This window comes from Tiliqua scincoides, chromosome 2 (genome assembly GCF_035046505.1).
Source record: "Tiliqua scincoides isolate rTilSci1 chromosome 2, rTilSci1.hap2, whole genome shotgun sequence".
Taxonomy (NCBI): domain Eukaryota; kingdom Metazoa; phylum Chordata; class Lepidosauria; order Squamata; family Scincidae; genus Tiliqua; species Tiliqua scincoides.
Window position 1 is genome coordinate 7,332,633 of NC_089822.1, and position 23,090 is coordinate 7,355,722.

General features: G+C 46.4%; 1 protein-coding gene across 5 annotated transcripts in view; it reads left to right on the forward strand.

Annotated features, from left to right (window-relative positions):
• Positions 1 to 22,800, forward strand: part of CTIF (cap binding complex dependent translation initiation factor) — a 194,602-nt gene extending 171,802 nt beyond the window's left edge. For 4 of the 5 annotated variants that reach the window (XM_066616764.1, XM_066616762.1, XM_066616763.1 and 1 more), the window contains 3 exons: positions 10,796 to 10,951; positions 13,667 to 13,720; positions 16,131 to 22,800. In XM_066616764.1, the coding sequence (XP_066472861.1) occupies positions 10,796 to 10,951; positions 13,667 to 13,720; positions 16,131 to 16,346 (426 nt within the window). In that variant the 3' untranslated portion in view covers positions 16,347 to 22,800. Of the gene's footprint in view, positions 1 to 288; positions 338 to 10,795; positions 10,952 to 13,666; positions 13,721 to 16,130 lie in introns of those variants that run through there. The other variant, XM_066616766.1, reaches the window with a different exon arrangement.
• The last annotated feature ends 290 nt before the right edge of the window (positions 22,801 to 23,090 follow it).

A 23,090-nucleotide genomic window follows, 5' to 3' on the forward strand; every position in this document is an offset into this window, starting at 1 on the left:
TGGAACCATGTGTGTGGGGGGGGGGGAATTACTAAAGTCTCCATCACATTTTTCTCCCATTCCTCCTGCCATGCTGTATAATCAAAAAAAGAATTGAGGGGGGAGAACAGGCCAACTCACACTTTCATCATAACTTGTCATTTGGCCCTAACACAGCCAAACATCAGTTTTTTCTGAGACCATCTGGGTAAAAAGAAACTAAAACCAAAATTATTGGGAGCTCCCATTTACAAGAGAAAAATGGATGCAGGCATTTCTTTGGCTTATGGAATTTTTTTTTCTTAACAGAGCCACCTACAGTTCTGTGCAATTTAAGATGTGCCTGCTATGGTTGGGCCATGTTTATTTTTTGCCATTTTTTTGCTGAAGTTATATCCAAGCATCTCAGGAAGATCAAATGTGCTCCGCTGTTTGGCCCAAGCACCATCCCCAGGTATCAGGATTTGCCCCAAACTGAAGCATCCAAATGCAACCCTCCTCTTCCCCTGCACGTGAACCCTGGGAAATTATCTTGACATGCTCTGTTGAAACTAATAGGAATGGCACAATTCTTGCTATTCCTGAATGCTGCTGAGAGGCAGGATGTTTAAACCTTCTTCTTAACAATAAATACATTTTAAAAATCCTTTTCCCTGCCCAGTGCTATTTTCCCAGCACAAATCCCCTACTACTTACCCTGAGGCAGAAAAAAAATGCATATACACTACCTTTATTGTGCCTTTATTTTATTTTTTCTAACTGTGCTAATAACAGCTTTTGGGAAGGGGGATTCAGACTACAAAAATGGTGTGTGTGTGGGAGGGGTGCAACTCACTCTCACCCAATGGCACTGTTGCATTCAAAATTAGAGTTGTCATTTATCACTCCATTGGGGAGGTACCTGCAATGACAGCCTGTGAGAGCTATGGTATGGCATAGTTCAGTTCCCCTCACCCATGTGCCCCTTAAGACGTTGCAATTAGATCACCCACCTTACCCTGTTTTTTATGTTAAGGTGTACGGGGCAGACATGGCTGCTGTCCTCATGATGTCTTGCTTGGCCCAGAGCTGTAACTGACTGCTCCAGATGAGGGGGTGCTTTGCACACCACTTTCTTTCTCTGTGGAGGCAGGGAGCTTGCAGAGGAGAAGGAGCTGCCACAGCAAATACCCCCTCCTCTGGGGAGTACTCAGTAGTGACTGCCTTGTACCACTTGCAGAGCAAAGCAGTCACTTCTGGGTTCTCCCCAGAGGAGGGGGCACTTTGTGCACCCTGCTCCTTCCCTACAGGGAGAAGGAACAAGGGTGGAGCCTGGGACAGTCCTTGGTGGAGCACCCATGTCTGGGGCAGAGAGAGAGCGCACGCACTGTTTTCATAGCATTCCTTTCCCTGCCAGTGGTACAGTCTAGGAACAGTGTTACTTGCTGTTTATGTGAACTAGGCCTCTGTGTGTGTGTGTGTGTGTGTGTGTGTGAGAGAGAGAGAGAGAGAGAGAGAGAGAGAGAGTGCGCGCACTGTTTTCTTAGCATTTCTTTCCCTGCCAGTGGTACAGTCTAGGAACAATGTTACTTGCTGTTTATGTGAACTAGGCCTCTGTGTGTGTGTGTGTGTGAGAGAGAGAGAGAGAGTGAGAGAGCGCACTGTTTTCTTAGCATTTCTTTCCCTGCCAGTGGTACAGTCTAGGAACAGTGTTACTTGCTGTTTATGTGAACTAGGCCTCTGTGTGTGTGTGTGTGTGTGTGTGAGAGAGAGAGAGAGAGAGAGAGAGCGAGAGCGAGAGAGCGCACTGTTTTCTTAGCATTTCTTTCCCGGCCTTCCCTCTCGGTGAACTGCTATGAACTCACAGTTCCAACTTGAAAACCTCTTCAGAGGGTGTTGTAAGCACATTGCCAAGTATATGCAAGACAAACCATTAACTGTTGAGTCACAGCCCAGGAACCCCATGGCCCCCCCCTCCCTGGGCACCCTCTTTCTCACTTTCTCATCTCAATATGAGCACAGCCCTGTTGCATCTGGCAGCAGCCTGGCTTTTCACACCGAAAAGCAAACTTGTCTTCGAGGTTTGCGAGTCTTAAGCTACCATTTCTGGGCTTTTAAAGAAGAACAAAAAAAAATCCCTCCACCTTAGAATGAGAGGGATTTCGCAGTATGGAGCAGAGGTTTCTGGGCTGTGTTATTCATAATGCTGGGACTGGGGGAGCCTGTATCATAAAGCAGCCGCAGTAATAAAAACCATGTGCCAATCTCTGTGCGCATGCATTCATGACATGCATGAATTTCTGTCGATTGGAATCTATATCTGGTGGTCTACATATAAGAGCTAGTTTCCAGCATTCCATCACAGTCTACCATAATTGAGAAACATAAGTCAGAATGGGGCTATGTGCAGAGAGGACAAGGTTGATCCTCATTGGCGTTCTATCCAATGGGAGCAAAAGAGGGACTGAGCAGGTCCTATGGTAGTTGGGAGATGAGGGTTCCAACCCTAACAGAGCCCTGTCCCTCTGTCGGTGTTGGGGCCCAATCCTATCCAACTTTCCAGTGCCAATGCAGTCATGCCAATGAGGTGTGCTCTGCATCTGGGGGTAGGGGGTGGTAGTCATGGAGGTCTCCTCAAGTTAACCCATTTTTGCCCAGCCTATCAGGGTACACATTTGGTCCCTGTTGCATATATGTATTGTATTGGCAACCTTCAGTCTCGAAAGACTATGGTATCGCGCTCTGAAAGGTGGTTCTGGCACAGCGTCTAGTGTGGCTGAAAAGGCCAATCCGGGAGTGACAATCCCTTCCACACCGGGAGCAAGTGCAGTCTGTCCCTGGTCTGTCTCCCTGGCTATGGGCCTTCCTTCTTTGCCTCTTAGCCTCAGACTGTTGGCAAAGTGTCTCTTCAAACTGGGAAAGGCCATGCTGCACAGCCTGCCTCCAAGCGGGCCGCTCAGAGGCCAGGGTTTCCCACTTGTTGAGGTCCATCCCTAAGGCCTTCAGATCCCTCTTGCAGATGTCCTTGTATCGCAGCTGTGGTCTACCTGTAGGGCGCTTTCCTTGCACGAGTTCTCCATAGAGGAGATCCTTTGGGATCCGGCCATCATCCATTCTCACGACATGACCAAGCCAACGCAGGCATCTCTGTTTCAGCAGTGAATACATGCTAGGGATTCCAGCACGTTCCAGGACTGTGTTGTTTGGAACTTTGTCCTGCCAGGTGATGCCGAGGATGCGTCGGAGGCAGCGCATGTGGAAAGCGCTCAGTTTCCTCTCCTGTTGTGAGCGAAGAGTCCATGACTCGCTGCAGTACAGAAGTGTACTCAGGACGAAAGCTCTGTAGACCTGGATCTTGGTATGTTCCGTCAGCTTCTTGTTGGACCAGACTCTCTTTGTGAGTCTGGAAAACGTGGTAGCTGCTTTACCGATGCGCTTGTTTAGCTCGGTATCGAGAGAAAGAGTGTCGGAGATCGTTGAGCCAAGGTACACAAAGTCATGGACAACCTCCAGTTCATGCTCAGAGATTGTAATGCAGGGAGGTGAGTCCACATCCTGAACCATGACCTGTGTTTTCTTCAGGCTGATTGTCAGTCCAAAATCTTGGCAGGCCTTGCTAAAACGATCCATGAGCTGCTGGAGATCTTTGGCAGAGTGGGTAGTGACAGCTGCATCGTCGGCAAAGAGGAAGTCACGCAGACATTTCAGCTGGACTTTGGATTTTGCTCTCAGTCTGGAGAGGTTGAAGAGCTTTCCGTCTGATCTGGTCCGGATACGTTGAGCAGAAATGGCTTAAGGGAAAGTTTGTTTCTTTACCTTGGGGTAGTATTGTGGCTGTTTCAGTACTGGAAAGTTGGATAGGATTGGGCCCTTAGTGTTTCCTATGTGACCTTTGACCCTAGTGGCCATCTGAATCTGGTCTCTGAACTTGAAGCCTGCCCTGTATTTTTTATCCTAAACATACTCATCCTTGCTAACAGATTTCTGCCTTTGAAATCCTTAATGTCATAAGCAAACCAGATTTATGCATAACCAAGTAACACAGCAATCTTGTATATGTCTACTCAATAGTAAGTCCTACTGAGTTCAATGGAGTTTACTCCAATGTAGGTGTGCGTAGGATTGCAGCCTAAATCAAATGAACTAATGGCCCAATCCTATGTAGTGGAAGCACCAGGAGAACATGCACTCACTAGCATAGCTAGAGGGGGAGGGGTGCTAAGTTTTGCAGGGAGCCTCCCCACAACGTGCAAGCGGTCCCTCCCTCTCCCTGAGTATTTTTCTCCTGAGAATCTGTCAGGACCCACCAGAAGTGATGTCATGACCGGAAGTGACATCATCAAGCAGGAAAACTTTTAACTATCCTAGGCTGCTATCCTACCCACACTTGCCCAGGAGTCAGTCCCATTGACTATCATTGTTAAAATAATATATATAGTAGCTTGTTAAAAGTACAGGTCTGTAACATTTCCCCAAATGCAGTCACATCCCATGGTAGCATCGTCTAATATATTAAAAATAAAATATTGAAATGAATGGGGACCCACCTAGTGGGTCTCCACCCATAGTTTGAGAAACACTGCAGTAATACTTCCAGAGAGTCCTCAGGCAAGAAAGTCTCTTCAGTGTAGTTAGCAGAGCAGAATAGCCTATCAACAAGGGAGAGATGGATGTGGAATCCAGCAGTACCCTCATTATCCAAACTATGGTTATCTGAAACTCTTGGCTATTTTAATTCATGATTGTGGCCTCTTTGTAGCCTGGTATCACTGTAAACATAAGAGAGAAAGCTTCTAAGAACTTCTCTTATTTGGACCTTGTTCCTCAGCCATTGAAATAAATAGTTTTTGGTTGTTGTTTCTTTTAACTGTATTTTTAGGAACATTTTGTTTGAAGGAATTTGCTGGCACGGAGGACAGCTGAAAAGAAAGGATAGAAAGTGAGGATTTCTGGTGTGTTCTAGTTCACATGTTCTTAGTTATCTGGCCAGCTTCACAGCAGCTTCCAAGGAACTGAGCCTGAGCTCCTGATTGCCAACAGCAACCCACTGCTGCCAGCAATAAATACGGAGAGGTGCACTTTGTTTGCAGCTTTTGAGCTGGCAACAGACCCATTGCCCTTGCTGTAGTCAAAACAGAAAATCTTCCAGAATTTGTTAGTGAAGATGAAAAGCGTGTCCGCCTGGGCTTTTTTTAGGGGTAGGTTTCTAGAAATTGTTGCACAAGAACTTGCCTTCTGAGAGAAGTTTTTAAAAATACTAAACCACAGGCAAAATTCAAATGAACTTAAGCATTTCTGAGGCTGCAATCCTGAGAACATTTACTAGGAAGTAAAGCTACTGAAATCAATGGGACTTACTGAATAAACATGCATGGGACTCTGGTGCATACTCCATTGGTTTCATGGTCAATAGTCCATCAATGGTAGATCTCTGCCATTGAAATCAGTGGGACTTAAAACATGCTTGACTTTGGCTAGATCATACAGTGACTATTTCCAAACCTTAGAATAAATCTATGATGATGATGATGATGATGATGATATCTACATCCCAACCTTTCTCTAAGGAGCTCAGGATGGTATCCATGGTTACAGCATGTCCAGTTATGATAACGCACTAGCCAAATGCTACATCATGGTTTCAAGACACAGGGGAGGGCAGACTAAAAATACTAAACGACTCCTTTTGTCTCACCAACACTTTCACTTCCTTATTACAAGAACTGTGTCTATTATGTACTGGGGATGGGGGGGAGGAACCATCTGCACCTGGGCAACCCAAATTTTGTGCCAAGAAAAGCTGGATTTTGCACACTGAGCGCATTTGCATATTTTCTCTTATTGTGCACGCACAACCTTGCCCAAACCGCAGAGGAAATTCTGCCCTGCCCAGGACTTCATTTGTGCTATTCTCATTCCTCACCAGGAATAAGCTCTGAACCTTGTCTTGAATACTAGGGAAGAGCCCTGGAATCTGAGCTGATGGATGGTGCATTTTTGTCACTGCTGAATAATGACAGCTCATCCACCGACATTGCAAACATGCATAATTAAAAATCCAAGCTGAAGGTTGTGACTCTCACCCAGGCTAGAGCCCTGGCCCCCGTCCCTTTAGAAATCCCTGCCTGCTTCAGAGAACTCCCAATAAAATGACTCCTGGTCTTCCCTGTATCTCATTTCTGGTAGCTTCTCACAAATTTTAATCAAAACTCTCCCCCCCCCACACCACCACCCCAACCAGAAGCCTGCAGATTCTTCATTCTTTGTCCTCAGCCTGGGCTGTGCAGTGCAAAACTCAGCCCAGGAATCCAGTTTCAATGCCAGGGCCAGAACATAGTGCACCCTTTTCCTTGCACAAGAAGCACCCGCTCCAGGCCTTCCCCACCTCACTTCTTTCCTGCTACAGTGAAGTGGGGCTTCCAAAACAAAGGCAGACATCTGAGGAAGAACCAGATTGGCTTATTTGAACTTCCGTTGGCCAAGGGGGAAAACAAAGAGGTGGCTCTTTATCTGTTTGCCAGGGAGAGAAGCAGCTCAGCTCAGATGGCACTGCCAGGCAGAAGCATAACATACTACCCAAGCACCTGGAGCAGTGATTTCATGACATCAAATGACATTACTTCTGGGTTCTCCCTAGTGGAGGGAACTTGCTGAAGTAGCTTCACACCCCTTCCCGTTCCTTCTCCTGTGAAGACTCCCCACAGGAGAAGGAATGGGGGGGGACAACACAAAGCTACCAGCACCTCCTCCATACCTAGGGTGGAGCCTGAAGGGCAGACATGCGTGTGTCCCCCAGCATAGTGCCTGGGACAGATGCCCCTTAGGTTCCACCCTAGTTATGCCTCTGCTGCCAAGTATCTCTCTCTATCTCACCCTCTGTAACACACACACACACACACACCATTCTCTCCTCTCTGCTGTCCCCTCCCCGCCTTCTTCACTCAACCAAAGGGCTGCAAATCTGCCCCACTTCTCTTCCTCTCCCTTCCTGACCTAGGCAATGTTCCCTGGGAAGGCTTAACATAAGAACATAAGAGCTCCCCTAGATCAGGCCAAAGGCCCATCTAGTCCAGCTTCCTGTATCTCACAGTGGCCCACCAAATGCCTCAGGGAGCACACAAGACAACAAGAGACCTGCATCCTGGTGCCCTCTCTTGCATCAGGCATTCTGAAATCAGGAGGTTCTCTGCATCGCCATATATTTATTTCTTTTTGAAAGTATCTGTGCTTCCTTTCTGCCAAGCATGACAATAGTAAAGAAAGACAGCAGATAAAACAATTCAAAATCATAGGTGGCCAGGAAGAGAAATCAGACATTTCAACCTAAGCCGTTCCATGGAAGGATCCAGCAATAATCAATGAGCAGCATCGTGAAATAAGATAAACAACAGTTCCGTTTATGAGAGGGGGGGCAGTGCCAATCCCTGACCTGCAAAGGGTCAGAGGAACAGGGCATACTTCCCTGGTACCAAAATTATAGCAAAGACAGCACCATGCAAGCATCCCTTGAAGGAACTGCCAATGAATGGGAGTGCAACTTCTCAGAAGACCCTCTCTCTGTTTGCCACCTCTCTGGCTTCACAAGAGGGGGGAGCTCCTGGAGATAGGCCTCCAGTAATTATCTCAGCTGTTGGACAAGTTTTGTGTGAAGAGGGTTCTACAGAAACTGTGTGCCCATAGATGACAGGAAGGGGAAAACACATAAAGAGGATGCCACAGTTGATAGCATCTCCACGGTGGGTATAATGCAGAGACAGGGTCTGACTCACACAGAGAGAAACCGACCATAGAACAGCCCTTTTTCACTTCAAGTTTTAGTCATGGGAGTTACTCAACGGTAACAGTTTCATTCGGCAGCAACAAAATCAGACATTAAGTCTGCAATCCTAACCATGCTTTCCTGAGAGTAAGCCCAACTGAACAAAATAGGACTTACTTCTGAGTAGACCTGGTTAGGATTGTGCCCTAAGGTTCTGGGGATTCACTCTCTACATCTCTCTTTAAATTTTAATTTTCAAAATAAATTCCAGAAATCAGTACAGTGTAAACTGCTTGCAAATGGGAAAACAGTACAGGTATCAGAACATGTTCAACAGTTTATAATGAATACAGAACGTCTTCCTCAATTAAGTTAAAACACTTCAATCATTTATTAATGCTAATTTTTAATATATAATCAGATACATGCTTGGCAAGCTGATACATACCAAAAAAAAAAACACAAATAATACATTTCCATAAAAAAGGAACCAGGTTGGACAAACTTTCTGTGGCTGAAATTGGATTGAAATATGGTAGTTTCAGCACCATTTACTCTGGAGACAGAACAGGATAAAAACCTTTTAGAAACCCCCGCAGATGAATGCTTGGCTTTTCTGCCCCATTTGCTTCAGCGCAGTTGTTTCAGTTTGCATCGTAATCCAGCATCCATGCGGTTATCCAAAACATCTCAGATCATGCCTTGGAAACCATGAGACACTTTACAGTTTTCAGAGGCTATTGATGTGGTCCATGGACGGAAAGAGCAGTGTGACAACATGCATTTTAGCCTGGAAGCTGAGGTTTCACTGGTATTTTTAGGATTTGGGGAGAAGAATACTAGGGTTAGGTCAGGAGGCTTCCAGAGAGCTGTATGACCCTGCAGTTAGTAGTAGTTGGCAACCTTCAGTCTCGAAAGACTCTGGTATCGCGCTCTGAAAGGTGGTTCTGGAACAGCGTCTAGTGTGGCTGAAAAGGCCGATTCGGGAGTGACAATCCCTTCCACACCGGGAGCAAGTGCAGTCTGTCAATGGTCTGTCTCCCTGGCTGTGGGCCTTCCTTCTTTGCCTCTTAGCCTCAGACTGTTGGCCAAGTGTCTCTTCAAACTGGGAAAGGCCATGCTGCACAGCCTGCCTCCAAGCGGGCCGCTCAGAGGCCAGGGTTTCCCACTTGTTGAGGTCCACTCCTAAGGCCTTCAGATCCCTCTTGCAGATGTCCTTGTATCGCAGCTGTGGTCTACCTGTAGGGCGCTTTCCTTGCACGAGTTCTCCATAGAGGAGATCCTTTGGGATCCGGCCATCATCCATTCTCACGACATGACCGAGCCAACGCAGGCGTCTCTGTTTCAGCAGTGCATACATGCTAGGGATTCCAGCACGTTCCAGGACTGTGTTGTTTGGAACTTTGTCCTGCCAGGTGATGCCGAGGATGCGTCGGAGGCAGCGCATGTGGAAAGCGCTCAGTTTCCTCTCCTGTTGTGAGCGAAGAGTCCATGACTCGCTGCAGTACAGAAGTGTACTCAGGACACAAGCTCTGTAGACCTGGATCTTGGTATGTTCCGTCAGCTTCTTGTTGGACCAGACTCTCTTTGTGAGTCTTTGCAGTTAGTATGGAGGATCAATTTGTAAGGGGCATAGGTTGTTCTTTGCAGTCTGTCCAGGCCAACAGATTTTCACCTGAACATGTACGTGTAAATACTAGTCACTGGAACACTTTTAGATGTCTTCATGGTGATGTTAGTGCCTCATTAAACAGTTAATAGCCTCTGTGATGAATCCCCCTTCTTGTTCCCATTTTCCCCTGATCACCTAAAAGGAAACTCCAGGTAGGTTTGACATAGTAAGGGCTCAGCTGAGTCATTCAGGGCCTAGTGCTACTAAGGCTGACTGTCTGCTCTTCTTGTTTGGCAGTAGAGAAACTAGAGCTGCTGGACAGCCCACTTGCTGAGGTTGGTGTACCAGTCCATGGGACAGAGGAGTTGGGTTAGCCCAGCTTCCCAGATTTCTTCTATGTTTCCAGCTTTTGGGCATCAGGAAACCTGCTCTTTGGGGACTACCTTAGATGAGAAGGGGTCTGAGGAAGGGAGCTCCAGCCTTGTCTCGATTTGGGCTTGCGCCTGTTGCTGGCAGTGTTTCTACAGGGGGGTTTGTACGTAGACGTTATGGGCTCCAAGGCTGCATTGGACCACCACGGTTTTCTCTGCTGTCCCTTTCTGGTGTCTGAAAAAGGTCTCATGATATCCTTCACTCTAGCTATTTTTCCTCCCTTCCCCCATAACCCTTTTCCGTTATTTTTTAAAGCTGATTTTGCACGTATCATTTGCTACTTTGATCTGTGTGGGGACAGGCAATGGGGGTCATTTCTATCTCTGTATATCTTCAACTACTCCCATGGATGTGACTCAGATTCCCGTTCCTCTTTGGGGTATGCCCTTTAAATCACAAGTAATAATGTCCAACAGGGATGGACAGAAGGTAGACCAGAAACTACCAGTGGATCTTTACAGTGAACTCCAATTCTATGCAAATTTACCAGAGAGTAAGTTCAATTGAACACAGTTATTATTTCTGAATAAGCATTCTGAGAGACTAGCACTCTAATACATCTTTTGTGTTTATCTGAGATATTTTTATGTGTTTGCTTTAAACTATTGCAACCCACTCCAAGCATTTGGGATGAAATGGGCTAGATCTTTAGATAAAATATACCCCAAGGGCCTAATCCTATCCAGTTTTCCAGCTCTGGTGCAGCTGTGCCAACAGGGTGTGCATTGCATCCTACAGTGGGGGGCAGGGGCTGTCACATAGGCTTCCTCCAGGTAAGGGAATGTTTTCTGCCTAAACTTGGGGTTGCATTGCGGCTGCACCGGCATTGGAAAGGCGGATAGGCTTGGGCCCTTAGTCCCCAAGATGTGTTCTGGTTCCATTCTGGAGGTCTCTGCCTCCCTGCAACTGAAGGACCTGGGGGTCTTTCCCCTCCAGGCTGACCTTCCTTTGTTTCTCCCCTCGCAAGCTGAGCTCCCTTGCCAGATGAGATGGTCTTGCCCCTGACCATCTGTGGCCTGTCCCTTCCTTTGCAGAAAGACTTCACAATGCGGGACGAACTGCAGCAGAGCGACGTGGAGCGCTGGCTCGGCTTCATCACCTTCCTTTGTGAAGTGTTTGGCACCATGAGGAGCAGCACTGGGGAGCCCTTCCGAGTCCTCGTCTGCCCCATTTACACCTGCCTCAGGGAGGTAAGGTCTTCTCTTCAGGCAAGCCTGGTGCAGGCTGTGGTTCTTGTAGTCTTCCTCACGTTGTATCTATTAACACTTCATGCCAGTGCTTCCCAAACTCACTAGGTCAGGGGTGCTCACACTTTTTCGGCTCGAGAGCTACTCTGAAACCCAGCAAGGCCCGGAGATGTACCAGGGTTTTTTTTTTACAATGTTCGCGCCATCATAACATATAACATTTATGTGCACAATGTATGTTGGTGTACCTTGAGCCCCACTGAGTATAACAGGACTTACTCCTGAGTAGACATGCCTAGGATTAGGCTGTGAGGCTGCAATCCTAGCCACACTTACCTGGGAGTAAGCTCCATTGAGTACAATGGGCCTTACTCCCGGCGTTTCCTCCCAGAGGCACCTGAAGGGGGGGTCGGCACTCCGTGATCTACTCATTTTGCCTCGCGATCTACCGGTAGATCGCGATCCACCTATTGAGCACCCCTGCACTAGGTCCTTGGTACCCTTCACACTCACCGGGGTGCCACTTGGTGCTGTGAAGCCTCTCCTTCCTGCCTCACTGGGCTGACATAATGCGAGATTTTGCGCAATGTTGGCCTGGCGAGTCAGGAGGAAGAGGCCACAGGGCACCTCACAGCACCCCTGTGAATGTGAAGGGGTGCCGCCTACACATTTTGGAAACCTCCGATTTATACCATGCCCAGCCCTTTGTGCAAGATTTTTTTTTTTTTTTTTTTTGCACGAAGAGTTTTTTCGAAAACTACTTTTGCCTTCTCTAGAGTGCCTTGGAATGATTATCACAGAGAAGTACACACGAAAAGCATTATGTGCAACTGAATGTGAATTTTGTATTTTGGCATTTTTTTTCAGGAGCCCAGAGGGAATCGGGCTGCTAGACCGAGTGTCGCTAGGCTCTGACAGAGCCACTGTACCTTTTAAGAGTTGCAGCGAAGTGAAATTTTGCCAGTTGGGGCTTCTGCTTGTCACTGCACCATTATGTCCTGGCAACACTTAACCGGTTGGGGGGGCAGGTTGGGGAGACAACAGAGAGACAAGAAACTGGCGGGGAAGAGGCTGTCTTTTACGTATTGATTTGAATAAAGCAACTTAGGTTGCCGGCTTCTAGTCTATATGTAAAAGCCATTTCTCAGGGTTCGGTCTCTTTAGAATCACACACCAAGAAATGGAACCCAAGGAAGGATTATGCACTAAAATGGCTTGGCTATTAAGGTAGGGGCAATAGCAATTTTAAATGGCCCCCTCTCTTAGGTTCTAAGGATAAACAGGCTGCAATTAACAAGACTATTTGGGGAATGGCAAAATTGGCTTCTTCTCTCTTTCCCCCAAAACCAGTCTGGGGCCATGGGGCAGGCTGAGATTTCTGAATGCAACTCTGAGTATGCATAAAACACACAGAGATGCATTGTGCATGTGCATACATGCAGGCTCAGGGACCCTGTAACATACGGGTCCCTTCTGCTCATGGTAATGACAGTCATTATACTAAGTAATAATAGCCACCCCCAATTCACTGCAATGGCTTTTAACCAAAGTTAACATGAAGCAGCAGGGAAGTACCCTGTGGATGTTTTGCTCAGTGGTATAGTTAGAGGGGGTGCAAAGCACTAAGTTTTGCAGGAAGACCCAGCGCAACATACAAGCGACCCCTCCCCTTTGGAGCCATTCCAAGCAGTGGGAGCAAAAGAGAGACAAATGTCTCAGTTTTGCTCCCACTGGCTAAAGGGGAGAGGGAGGGGCCGCTTGTACGTCGCACTGAGGCTCCCTGCAAAACTTGGTGCTTCGTACCCCCTCTAACTATGTCACTGCCTCTGCTCAGTCATTTGGTACTACTGAAGGCAGGTAATTCAATAGCGACCTGGCTGCAGGAAGCATTTCCCCAAGTCATTTCAGTCTCATCTGTGCTTTGCTTAACTTTTTCCATTCATGTTTGCTTCCATTCTTAGACAGCGGCAGGAGTATATTTTAATCCTAGCCTTTGAGCACTAAAGAGCAAGGCATCATTTAAAATAAGGAACTTGACCTTGCAGGACTTATCTCAAAGAACACAGAGATTTCATGTGTTGTTTAATATATTTATTCCCTGCCTTTCCAACTGTCAGGTTGCAGAGTGGCTTAAAACAATATGAAAAGAACAACCACCTCAGATACAGGCAAGGTGGCCAGGTCTTTTGAGACACCTGTCCATCCAGGACCACAAATCCTAATGGAGATGGGGATTGTATGGTGGAAGTGGCCTGGACACAGAGCCATACCACAGCATGAATGGAGAAAGCATGGTGGCAGCACCGGATCAACGAGAACATTGCCACCACTATTGCTGGAGCAGGCATTCTTGTGAGAGGAGCGAAGGCTCCTCTGTGCCTGTGCAGAGTGCAAGGAATGATTTAATTTTTAGGAGTGGTGATGCCAAGGAGGAAAAGGACTGGCTGGCAGTGTGCTCCCAGGGAGGAAATAACTGAGGGAACCAGAGGAAAGAGCTGCTAAACTGACCTTACAATGAGAGCCCAGTGTTCTCCTCCCCATAGTGCAGATAGGGGGTCTTAGACTGAGAGAGAGCAGCCCACCTAAAGCTGTCCCATGAGTCCTGTGGTGAGACTCAAACCAGGGACTTCACGGCTCATAGTGCAGAGATCAGCTTGGTCAACACTTGGTCTTTGTGGAGTTACTATATGGTGTCTCTGTACTTTTCATTCTTTACAGTTGTTGCAGTCTCAGGACATAAAGGAAGACGCTGTCCTTTGCTGTTCAATGGAGGTAGGAACTGAGATCTTCTCCCCCTCACCCCTTCTAACAGGTTTTTAGGCTATGCAGAACATTTGTTGTTGTTGTTTTAGTCACTGGATCTTAATGGTGAGGCTTTTGTATCCACTTTTACCCCCTGAACACGGTAGAATTTACATCCCATTTGTTGAGCATCATGCTCCCCAAAGATCCTACTCACACAAATATAAAAGGGGTTTAAAACCCCTGCCTGTGTTGTCTCCTTGCCTTGTGAACACAATGCAAGATTAGCTTTTACACAGGTAGCTTTTTTAGCTAAGGTAAGCCCTAAGGCCTTCCTGTGAATCTAGAGGGGTAACTGACCAAAGTGTGACTTTGTAATTGACAAGTATTCAGTACTTGGGCAGTTGTCTCTTGGTCAATTCCCATATTCCAGTGGTACTCAAACGTTTCTGGCCAGTGGCTCCCTTGACCCCCGTGGCTGTTGGCCATGACTCCCCATCATGTTCCTGAGGGCTGGAAGTGACATCATTAAACAGGAAGTGGCCAGAAATATTAACTATATTAATATTAATTATATTAATCATATCATTAATTAAATGCAGATCTTAAAAATATATTATTAATACACAGCAATATACATGCTTTATAAATGATCAGCTGCTGATCACTGCTGGAGACAGGATGCTGGAGTAGGTAGATTTTGTCTGGTCCAGGAAGACTCATTTTTTTTAACTTTGTAAGCATACCAGTAGAATTGTTTTATCAAATGAACTTTGTGAACAACCAGTCTGACCAACATTACACACACACACACACCCCTGTGGACCGCAACCCAACTAGTCATTTCTCCGATTCTCCTTGGATAGGATTGAACCCTTTCTTAATTAAATTAAATTAAATTTTTCCAGCAGCTGGTGGGGAAAACAAAAATAGACCATGAAAATATATCAGAGCTGATAAGGGTTTGGTTAGGAAGCTGATTTGTCTCCTATACTAGGAGATGCACAGCTCAAGCCTGTGCATGTCTACTCAGAAGTAAGTCCCATTAGAGTCAATGGGGCTTACTCCCAGGAAAGTGTGGATAGGATTGGGCTGGCAATCACTTCATCAATGGCTGATAAGTATTCCCTTCATATAGCAAGATTCATCACTTTAAAAATACAACCTTTCCTCTTCAGTCAAACAACAAGATTAATAAATCACGTTAAAAACAGTACCCTTTTCCTGCTTCTGGCCAAGTAAAGTGTGTGCTTGTCTCTCCCCTCCCCCTTTGCCAACTGCATGGAAACAACTTTAGGGGGAGGGGGAGGATAGCGGGAAGATTTGGAGATTGAAAGGGGGAGGGGAAGAGGGAGGGGGTTGAAAAGAGAGATTTCACTTTGATGAGAAGCGATCCCAGGCTGGGAACTGGGAACCAACCAGACAAGGATCAGCGAGGGTTAAGGACTACAAGCTGAGCATGCTCGGTACTTGCCAGATGGGGGTTGGAGTTGAAGAGCTTTGGAAACAACATGCAGTGAACACAGAAGGCGGCAGCCTCGGAGTGGAGGGAGAAGAGGGCGGGGCGGCAGCAGCCACTCTCCCAACTGAGCAACTCCCGTTTCTTCTGCTTTAAAAGAAAGCGCAGACCACGGGCAGAAGACAGACTCGTATTCTGCCCAGGGGTGTGACTGCATCGCTGCGAGAGGACATGCTGTGCCTCCCCTTTCAGTTCCTGGCGCCACCCTAAAGAGCCGTGCCTCACAGTTTGAATACCACTGCTATATTCTCTTATTCACTCAGGACCACAGTTGCATGGGTGGATCCATGTGTATATATGTAACATGCTAATGGCTGCACCAAAAAGGTTTGGAGGGGGGATGGGTTATTATCTCAGAAGCCCCTCTAGGGGATCAATTATTTGAACTCGTTTATCAGATGAAAATGTCATTACAGCTATTCCCACTCTGCAGTATGGATTCTGTACAACATGCACTTGTACCCGTGCAAGTGCACAGATCTGTGTCTGGACTTGTGTGTACAAAAAATTTAATATGTGAATAAGCCCTTAAGTGTGCATCCAACCAGCACTCTCTAGAGTACTTTCTGAATGGATTTGACAGGTGCATCTTACTGTTTTGTGACCCTTGTCAACTTCATGAGAGCTCACCTGCAAAGCTTTTGCCACAAGAAATGTGTTAAGGAGCCACAAGACCCTTTCTTGTACTTGCTACAACAAACAAATTTAGCTCCTCTTCCTCTTGGAGAGATGCAAAGGCAATTCTTAGGTCCAGTTCTTTGACATGCATCTTAAAAATATGTTAAAAGACAAATATAATGAGGCAAGAAATGTGTCCTCATCTCCCTTCCCTGTTGAGAGGGGAAAGATGGAAGTGGCAATAGGGTGTAACTGGCACTCCTAAGCACCCAACTTTTGACCCGGCTCTCCCTTTCTCGACAGCTGCAAAGCACTGGCCGACTGCTGGAGGAGCAGCTGCCTGAGATGATGACCGAGCTGCTGGCGATCGCACGCGACAAGATGCTGTGCCCCTCAGAGTCCATGCTGACCCGTTCCCTCCTCCTCGAGGTCATTGAGCTGCATGCCAACAACTGGAACCCCCTGACGCCCACCATCACACAGTACTACAACAAGACAATCCAGAAACTGACAGCTTGAGCAGGAGGGAGGAAGCAGGGACAGGAGAGTAAGGCACGCACTTTACATAAAAAGGAAAAGAAACTACACACATGCAACGAGGTGGGAAGGAACTGAGCTGCCGCAACTGGAGAAGGGGACTGAGAGATCTTTTGCGATCCAATACCTAAGAAGACAAACCCCAGCATGCTTAAGAATACGTTCATGGGGCGAAGCATGTTTCTTTTCAGCTGTGTCCTCAAGTGCCGTCGCCTCCCCTCTCTCCCTGCTGCGTTTTGTTTTAGGTTCCCTTTGATTAAACCCATTGCTCGTTCCACTCCACATCCCGGCGAGTCATTGTTTGGGTGCAGAAAGAACACGACAGACTTGAATAGCGCCTCAGAGGGCAGGCACATCGGATGGCTTTCACGGCGTCCTCCGGGCTTGCACTGGCCAACTGGCAGGAGGGAGCACACAGCAGATGTCTTGGGGGGAACAAAGGCAGACACGTTCCACACCAGACGCTGGTAATTGACAGCTTTTGTCAGGCAAAGACCCCCCTCTTTTCTCCCAGTCCTCTTGTCTTCGCAGTTCTGTCTCCTTCATTCTTCCTACCCTGAAATCCCCATCCTAGATCAGACATTCAGAGGAGATGAATCTCTCTCTCTCTCTCCCCCTCCCCTTTTTAAAATTTGCACTGGGTTTTGTTGTTTCCTATTTTATTTACACACGTATACATATATCTTAAATACACATGAATGGACGTGTTGCTCTCCGAGTTTTGAAAAGCAAAGATGAAGTATGACGTGAGCTTGTGGGAGGATTGCTGAAAGATCCCAAAGTAGGGAAGCAACCTCCAAAAGAAGCGTTTTAGAAGTATTATAGCCACAAAACATCTTGCCTAGAGGTTATTTATTAACAGCCCAAACCTCTGCATGTTTGTTGGAAGTAAGTCCCATTATGTTTAATGGCACTTCCAAGTAAAGAGCAAATCCGCGCATTGTGATTGCTATGGGAAACACTGGTGTTGAAACCGCTTTCCACAGCAAACATGTAACACATATGCACATCCCTCAGGATCCTGCCCCAACCAATTGCTGAGATATGTGTATACCAATGGTTCCCAAAACTTTTCAACTGGTGGTTCCCTTGCCCTACTGGGCCATTGGCCGCGGTTCACCATTACGGCTACAATCCTATACACCAGGGGTGCTCACACTTTTTTGGCTCAAGAGCTACTTTGAAACCCAGCAAGGCCCGGAGATCTAACAGGGTTTTTTTTACAATGTTTGCGCCATCATAACATATAACATTTATGTGTACAATGTATGTTGGTGTACCTTGAGCCCCACTGAGTATAGCAGGACTTACTCCTGAGTATACATGCCTAGGATTAGGCTGTGAGGCTGCAATCCTAGCCACACTTACCTGGGAGTAAGCCCCATTGAGTACAATGGGCCTTACTCCCGGCGTTTCCTCCCAGAGGCACCTGAAGGGGGGGGTCGGCATTCCGCGATCTACTCATTTTGCCTCGTGATCTACCGGTAGATCGCGATCCACCTATTGAGCACCCCTGCTATACACTGTATAGAAGAGCATGTTTTTCATGAGGATTCTGTGGCACCCTGGCTGGTTTCCTCAGCTCTTTGGGAAGCCATGGCTCGCAGTTTAGGAACTACTGGTGTATACAGCTGTTTGAAGACGCACATAAACAGAATTATGATGTTCACATGTCACACACTTGATGCAGGAAATATTGTGGCTTCTCACAGCAATTATAATGTGTGGATATGCCTTCGCTGTGCGTAGGATTGTAACTTGAATGTAGTTGGAAATGGCATGCCATTTCCCCTTAGAAATTGTCATTTCTGCAGCTATTCTGTTGATGTTGAGATTCTCTGCACTGCCACTTGCTAGCTAAACACTTCAGCCTTGCCTGGGGAAGGGCAACATTAGTTGTTGTTTACAGATGGCTTTATAATTGCAACTGTAATTGTAATTATACAGCTAAATTGGGCCCACATTTGAGGCTAATAATACTTGAGGGTATGGGGTATGGAACTGAAGCTTGAACTTGTTCTTTAGAAACTGGTAAATAGAAAGAGATATGATATTTGAAGAGAGGCAGACAGAACAATGAAGAGAGAAACCCACCCACCCCCCAAAGAAAAAGAGTTTTAACAGTAGGCTCTGGAAAGCCAAACTTGAGTACCTCCATGACTGAAGCATCAAAAAACGGCTGCAGAGGGGTGCTGATTTGGACTGGGGCCAGACTGCATCTTTGGGGAGGAGGAAACTAACAGGCATGAAAAGGAAAACATTGGGAAGGGCCATCATGGATTTCCTACATCACCTCTTGTTTGGCCCATTCCAGTACATTTTTGTAACCAGTGTTAAATATGTTGTGTGGCAGAACCTTGGCATTTTAAGGCAAAACATATCCCTGGTTGTTTTTATCATGTTAAAAGTTCAGTTTATCATTTGCTGAACTAATAGGCTACCCAAGAATGATTGCTTGCTGTTGAAATAAAGTATCGGGGGGGAGGAGACAGTTATGGTGAGAAGGCGTCACTCTGAGGGTAATAGGAGAAGGGTCTACAGAGTCCCTCACATCACAGCTCCTGAATTTGCTTCATTGGCAAACCAGTCCCACCAGTGTCAGTGACCTCAGCAGAGGTGGCAGTTGGCATTTGGAGCACAGCATTAGGAGTGTCATGGCCCCCAATAGCTATGAGGTGTGCTGAATGTCTGTGGCGATGGTGGTAGTTTTTTGGCCTGACCTTGCAATATTTGAAGTTGACATATAGGAAGTCGACAGCACGCAGAATATGGCAGTCAGTTCTGCACTGCACAGGAGTTCTGGCTCGGGTCCCAGCAAGGAAAGATCTCAAGTCTGCACAGGGCCAGTTATTAGTCCAAGGGGCCAGGTCCCAAAGATGCAAAAGATCAAATCCCAAAGGCAGCAGCCGGTGGTCCAAAGGTTCAGAGGCAAGCAAAGTAACCCAATGCTGTGAGTCAGGTGATTCTGCAAAGCAGCTATTCCACCAGGTAAAAAGTGAGGGGAGGGCAAGCCTCAGGCAGGCAGCAGCTAGGTCAGCTGGACCTCCATTGTCTCCCCAAATGACCTGATCCAACCAAGCTGGCAAACTGCAATACACCTTCCTGCCATTATCAGCATGACACTGTGGAGTAGCAAGGACCAGCCAGCAGGGGGGTGCCCCAAAGGCACAGAGAGGAAAGCATCTGGGCCCCACTGTCAAGATTCCCCAGTTCAAGTTCTCTGGTGCCTTACAAGGTCTCAATGCCAAGGAACAACCATCCACTCTAGTTTCAGAGAGAGAGAGAGAGAGAGAGAGAGAGAGAGAGAGAGAGAGAGAGAGAGAGATTTAGAGCCCAGTCATATCCATCCCCTTAGGTAGCCCCCAAAAGTCTACTGTGGCATCTTGCACCCCCAATGCATATACAACCACCATAAATTTTGAAAAAGTTCTCTGATTCTGAATTTCACAAAGCGGTTTACATAGCAAAATAAACCAATAAATATTTCCCTGTTCCCCAAAGGGCTCTCAATCTGAAAAATGTAGTGGGATATCGGCAACCAAGCATCTCCCACCCAGCCCAGTTGAATTTGCTTCAGGGTGCAGTGCAGACTCATTTAACCCAACAGCCTATTCAGATGTTTGAAATGACTGTGACAGTAAAGTTTTCTGCTCCTTGACTGTCCAACACATTTAGATAAAAGGCAAGATAACTTTGCATATGTTTACATTGACGTGTGAGGACACAGTCAGTGGCGTAGCTAGAGGGGGTGCAAAGCACTGTGTTTTGCAGAGAGCCTCACCATGGGGTGCAAGCAGCTCCTCCCCCTCCCCTTTGGATCCATCCTGGGCGGTGGGAGCAAAATGGAGGCAAAACGGACGGGGAAGGGCTGCTTGCGCGCTGTGGTGGGGCTCCCTGCAAAACTTAGTGCTTTGCACCCCCTCTAGGTATGCCACTGGACACAGTCAACCTCACTGAGAAATTATAATAACCATGCTTCTTATCTGAGACATCTGTTCTTCCAGATTAGTGGTTTTAAGTTCTTCCATACGTTTATATATGAAGCTAACAAAATGTGCAACATTATGAAGGTCATGTGGTATGTGGAAAGAGGGCCCAGTTAGTACGGCGGGAGGCACAATACAAAGTTGAGGGGTTTTCTTTCCATAGGAGTGAATAGCAACCATTGTGTATATGGACAAAAGTGCACTTGGGTTAGAAGCAAAACACTGCCCTGGAGACTCTAGCTGTTAATTAACCCAGCTCTTCATCTGGATAGTCCACCATGGATCTTGTTTGCTGGTCACAACAGAGTGTGACAGAATGTTGGGGATTGATTTTTATACATAGATAGATGTAGAGGTACCCCAGTGAAGGAGAAAATTAAGCGGTTGGCCTTTGCTTTTCTGTAACAGGAATGACTAAATACTTAATCGTATTGCAGTAGAGGGGGATGGGTCCTCTCTTATTTTATTTCTTTCTTTCTTTTTTGGAAAATGTTTTTCATGTTAGCCAGGAGTCTTAACAGATGGGCAGCCCAATCCTATTGGGTGCTTACGGTGGCGGATTTCCTGATCTATTGCCGTTAAGCTCTGGCACAAAAGGCGCACTGCTGAACCACTGGCACAAATGGCCAGAGGTCCCACATGAACACTCCCACATGAACACCAACAGCCCACCCAGGCCATGCCAGAGTAGGTAAGATGGCAGCAGGGGTGGGTCATGGACAGTTCGAGGGAGAAGCATGACAAGGAGCAGGACACATGGGGCAGGTGAATCTCAGCAGCACACGCTAGGACCTGATCCCCCTTTCGCAGCCTGGCTCCCCTGAGGCTCCTTGGACTTATGACAGTTAAATTGCTGGCATAGGTCCAAGGAGACCCATTAGTAGACAGTAAATATTTGTACTTACCTCTCCTGGGCTGTCTACCCCCGCCCCCGCACGCAGCACACACTCCATTTGTGCTGCTGCAACATGTAAACTGGGGGGAGATAGTTTTGGTGCCCGGGTCTTCATTGTCTTTAGCCACTCTCCCTTGGAAATCTCATAACTGTGCATTCTCAAGGCAACTGGCTTTGAACCGGCTTTGAATGGTAATCTAGAATGAAGGGCACCCCTTGTTCTGTTCTCACAATTTCCACAATGTTTCAGAAGAATAAACACATAAAATGTTCACATTCAGTTCCAAGAACAGCAAACGCACATAACACTGAACGCCTTTAGGCATCCTTTTGTTCCATGCATGGGTTTGTATGAGCAGGTAAAGGATTGTGGGGGGGGGGGAGGGTCAGCTTTTCCAAAATGTTTTGTGGGAGCATTTTCACAATCCTAGATCATTCATTTGTATAAAATTTGAGGTTAATTGATCTGACACAATGTATTGTGTCTCAGTTCCAGCATTTTAACGTTCTTTGGGAATATTTGTTATATTCTGTGTTGTTGGGGGAGGGGGAAGAGTTCTCTTTTTTTACGATGCTTTAACCACACCAGATCATATAGACCAGACTGGTAAATTCTTGTACTATGGGAAACCAACTCTTACCTAGCACACATCAGGGACACAGGGTGGGTGGGGAGGCAGGTGAGGCAGAGCCTCCCTACCAGAGTCCTTCGAAAAACAGTGCCACCACTGTGTGAGGCCTCTCCACCTATCACACGTCCCTGGCACACACTGATAAATGCCCCAGAACAATCAGACCCCCCCAACCCTACATATGTAGAGATTTCAAGAGATAAAAATACAGTTGGCAACACCTGCCTGTGTGGGCTTCACTGGTGTACAGTATATGCACTTGGGTGGTATGAGGTCAATAACCAGGGAGGTAGGGGAGGAACAAATGCACTTCCTGAAAGGTTCCCTCAGGAGGAAGATTGGCAGGGGTCTAATATGAATTAGATAGCAATGCAAAAATACTTGCTTTTCCCCACAACTGCAACCCTAAGGAAAAATAATTACTACGTCATAATTAAAATGTGGTAGTGCACAACGGCTGCAGGACCAGTTAAAGCATTGTGTGAACACTCAGAGTTGCCCATTTATGTTGCAGTCCTTTGCACAATGGGGTGCATGCACAGGATTGGAACCTTGGTCTTGTTCTCCCTGTGGAAGTGTGTCTGTTCTTTCTTTTTTATTTAATGCAAATCGTCTTCTTAACCTGGCTAATCATTACCGCTTCATCCATTTGGATGTCTGTAGGGTCTTCAGAACAGGTTAACATTTAAGCTATCAAAATCCTGTGTCAAAAAACCAGAATGGAGCTGTGATTTCTTTTAGAAAACAGAGTTGTGCTAACAAAGATTTTTTTAATTGCAAAAATGTATTTATTTTGTTTGAAAACCAACAGTTAATTTAATCATTTATCATATTTGGGTTGTGTTTTTTTTTTAAGTGCTTTTGTTTAAAAAAGATTTAAAAAGGAAAAAAAACATTCTGGAACTGGGAAGACTTAGATGTTTGTAATAAGGGGAGGGCGGGTGGGGAGAATTGTGCTCCCATCGTTTTCAACATTTAATAGACTGTTAAGGGAAGGGAGAGTACAATTCTTCATGGCAATTCAGTTTTGTTTATGGAACATCCCGAACCTCTGTATGCTATAAAATACATCATCTGAGTAATAAAAGTTTCAAGCTCGACAGTTTGCCATCTCTGTTGATCAGTGATATCGGTTCTAGTGGCCTAAAAGGATGTGTTTATTTTGTTTGGCTTGGAACAAAGTAAGGAAGAAAGGAAGACATTGGGGGGGGGG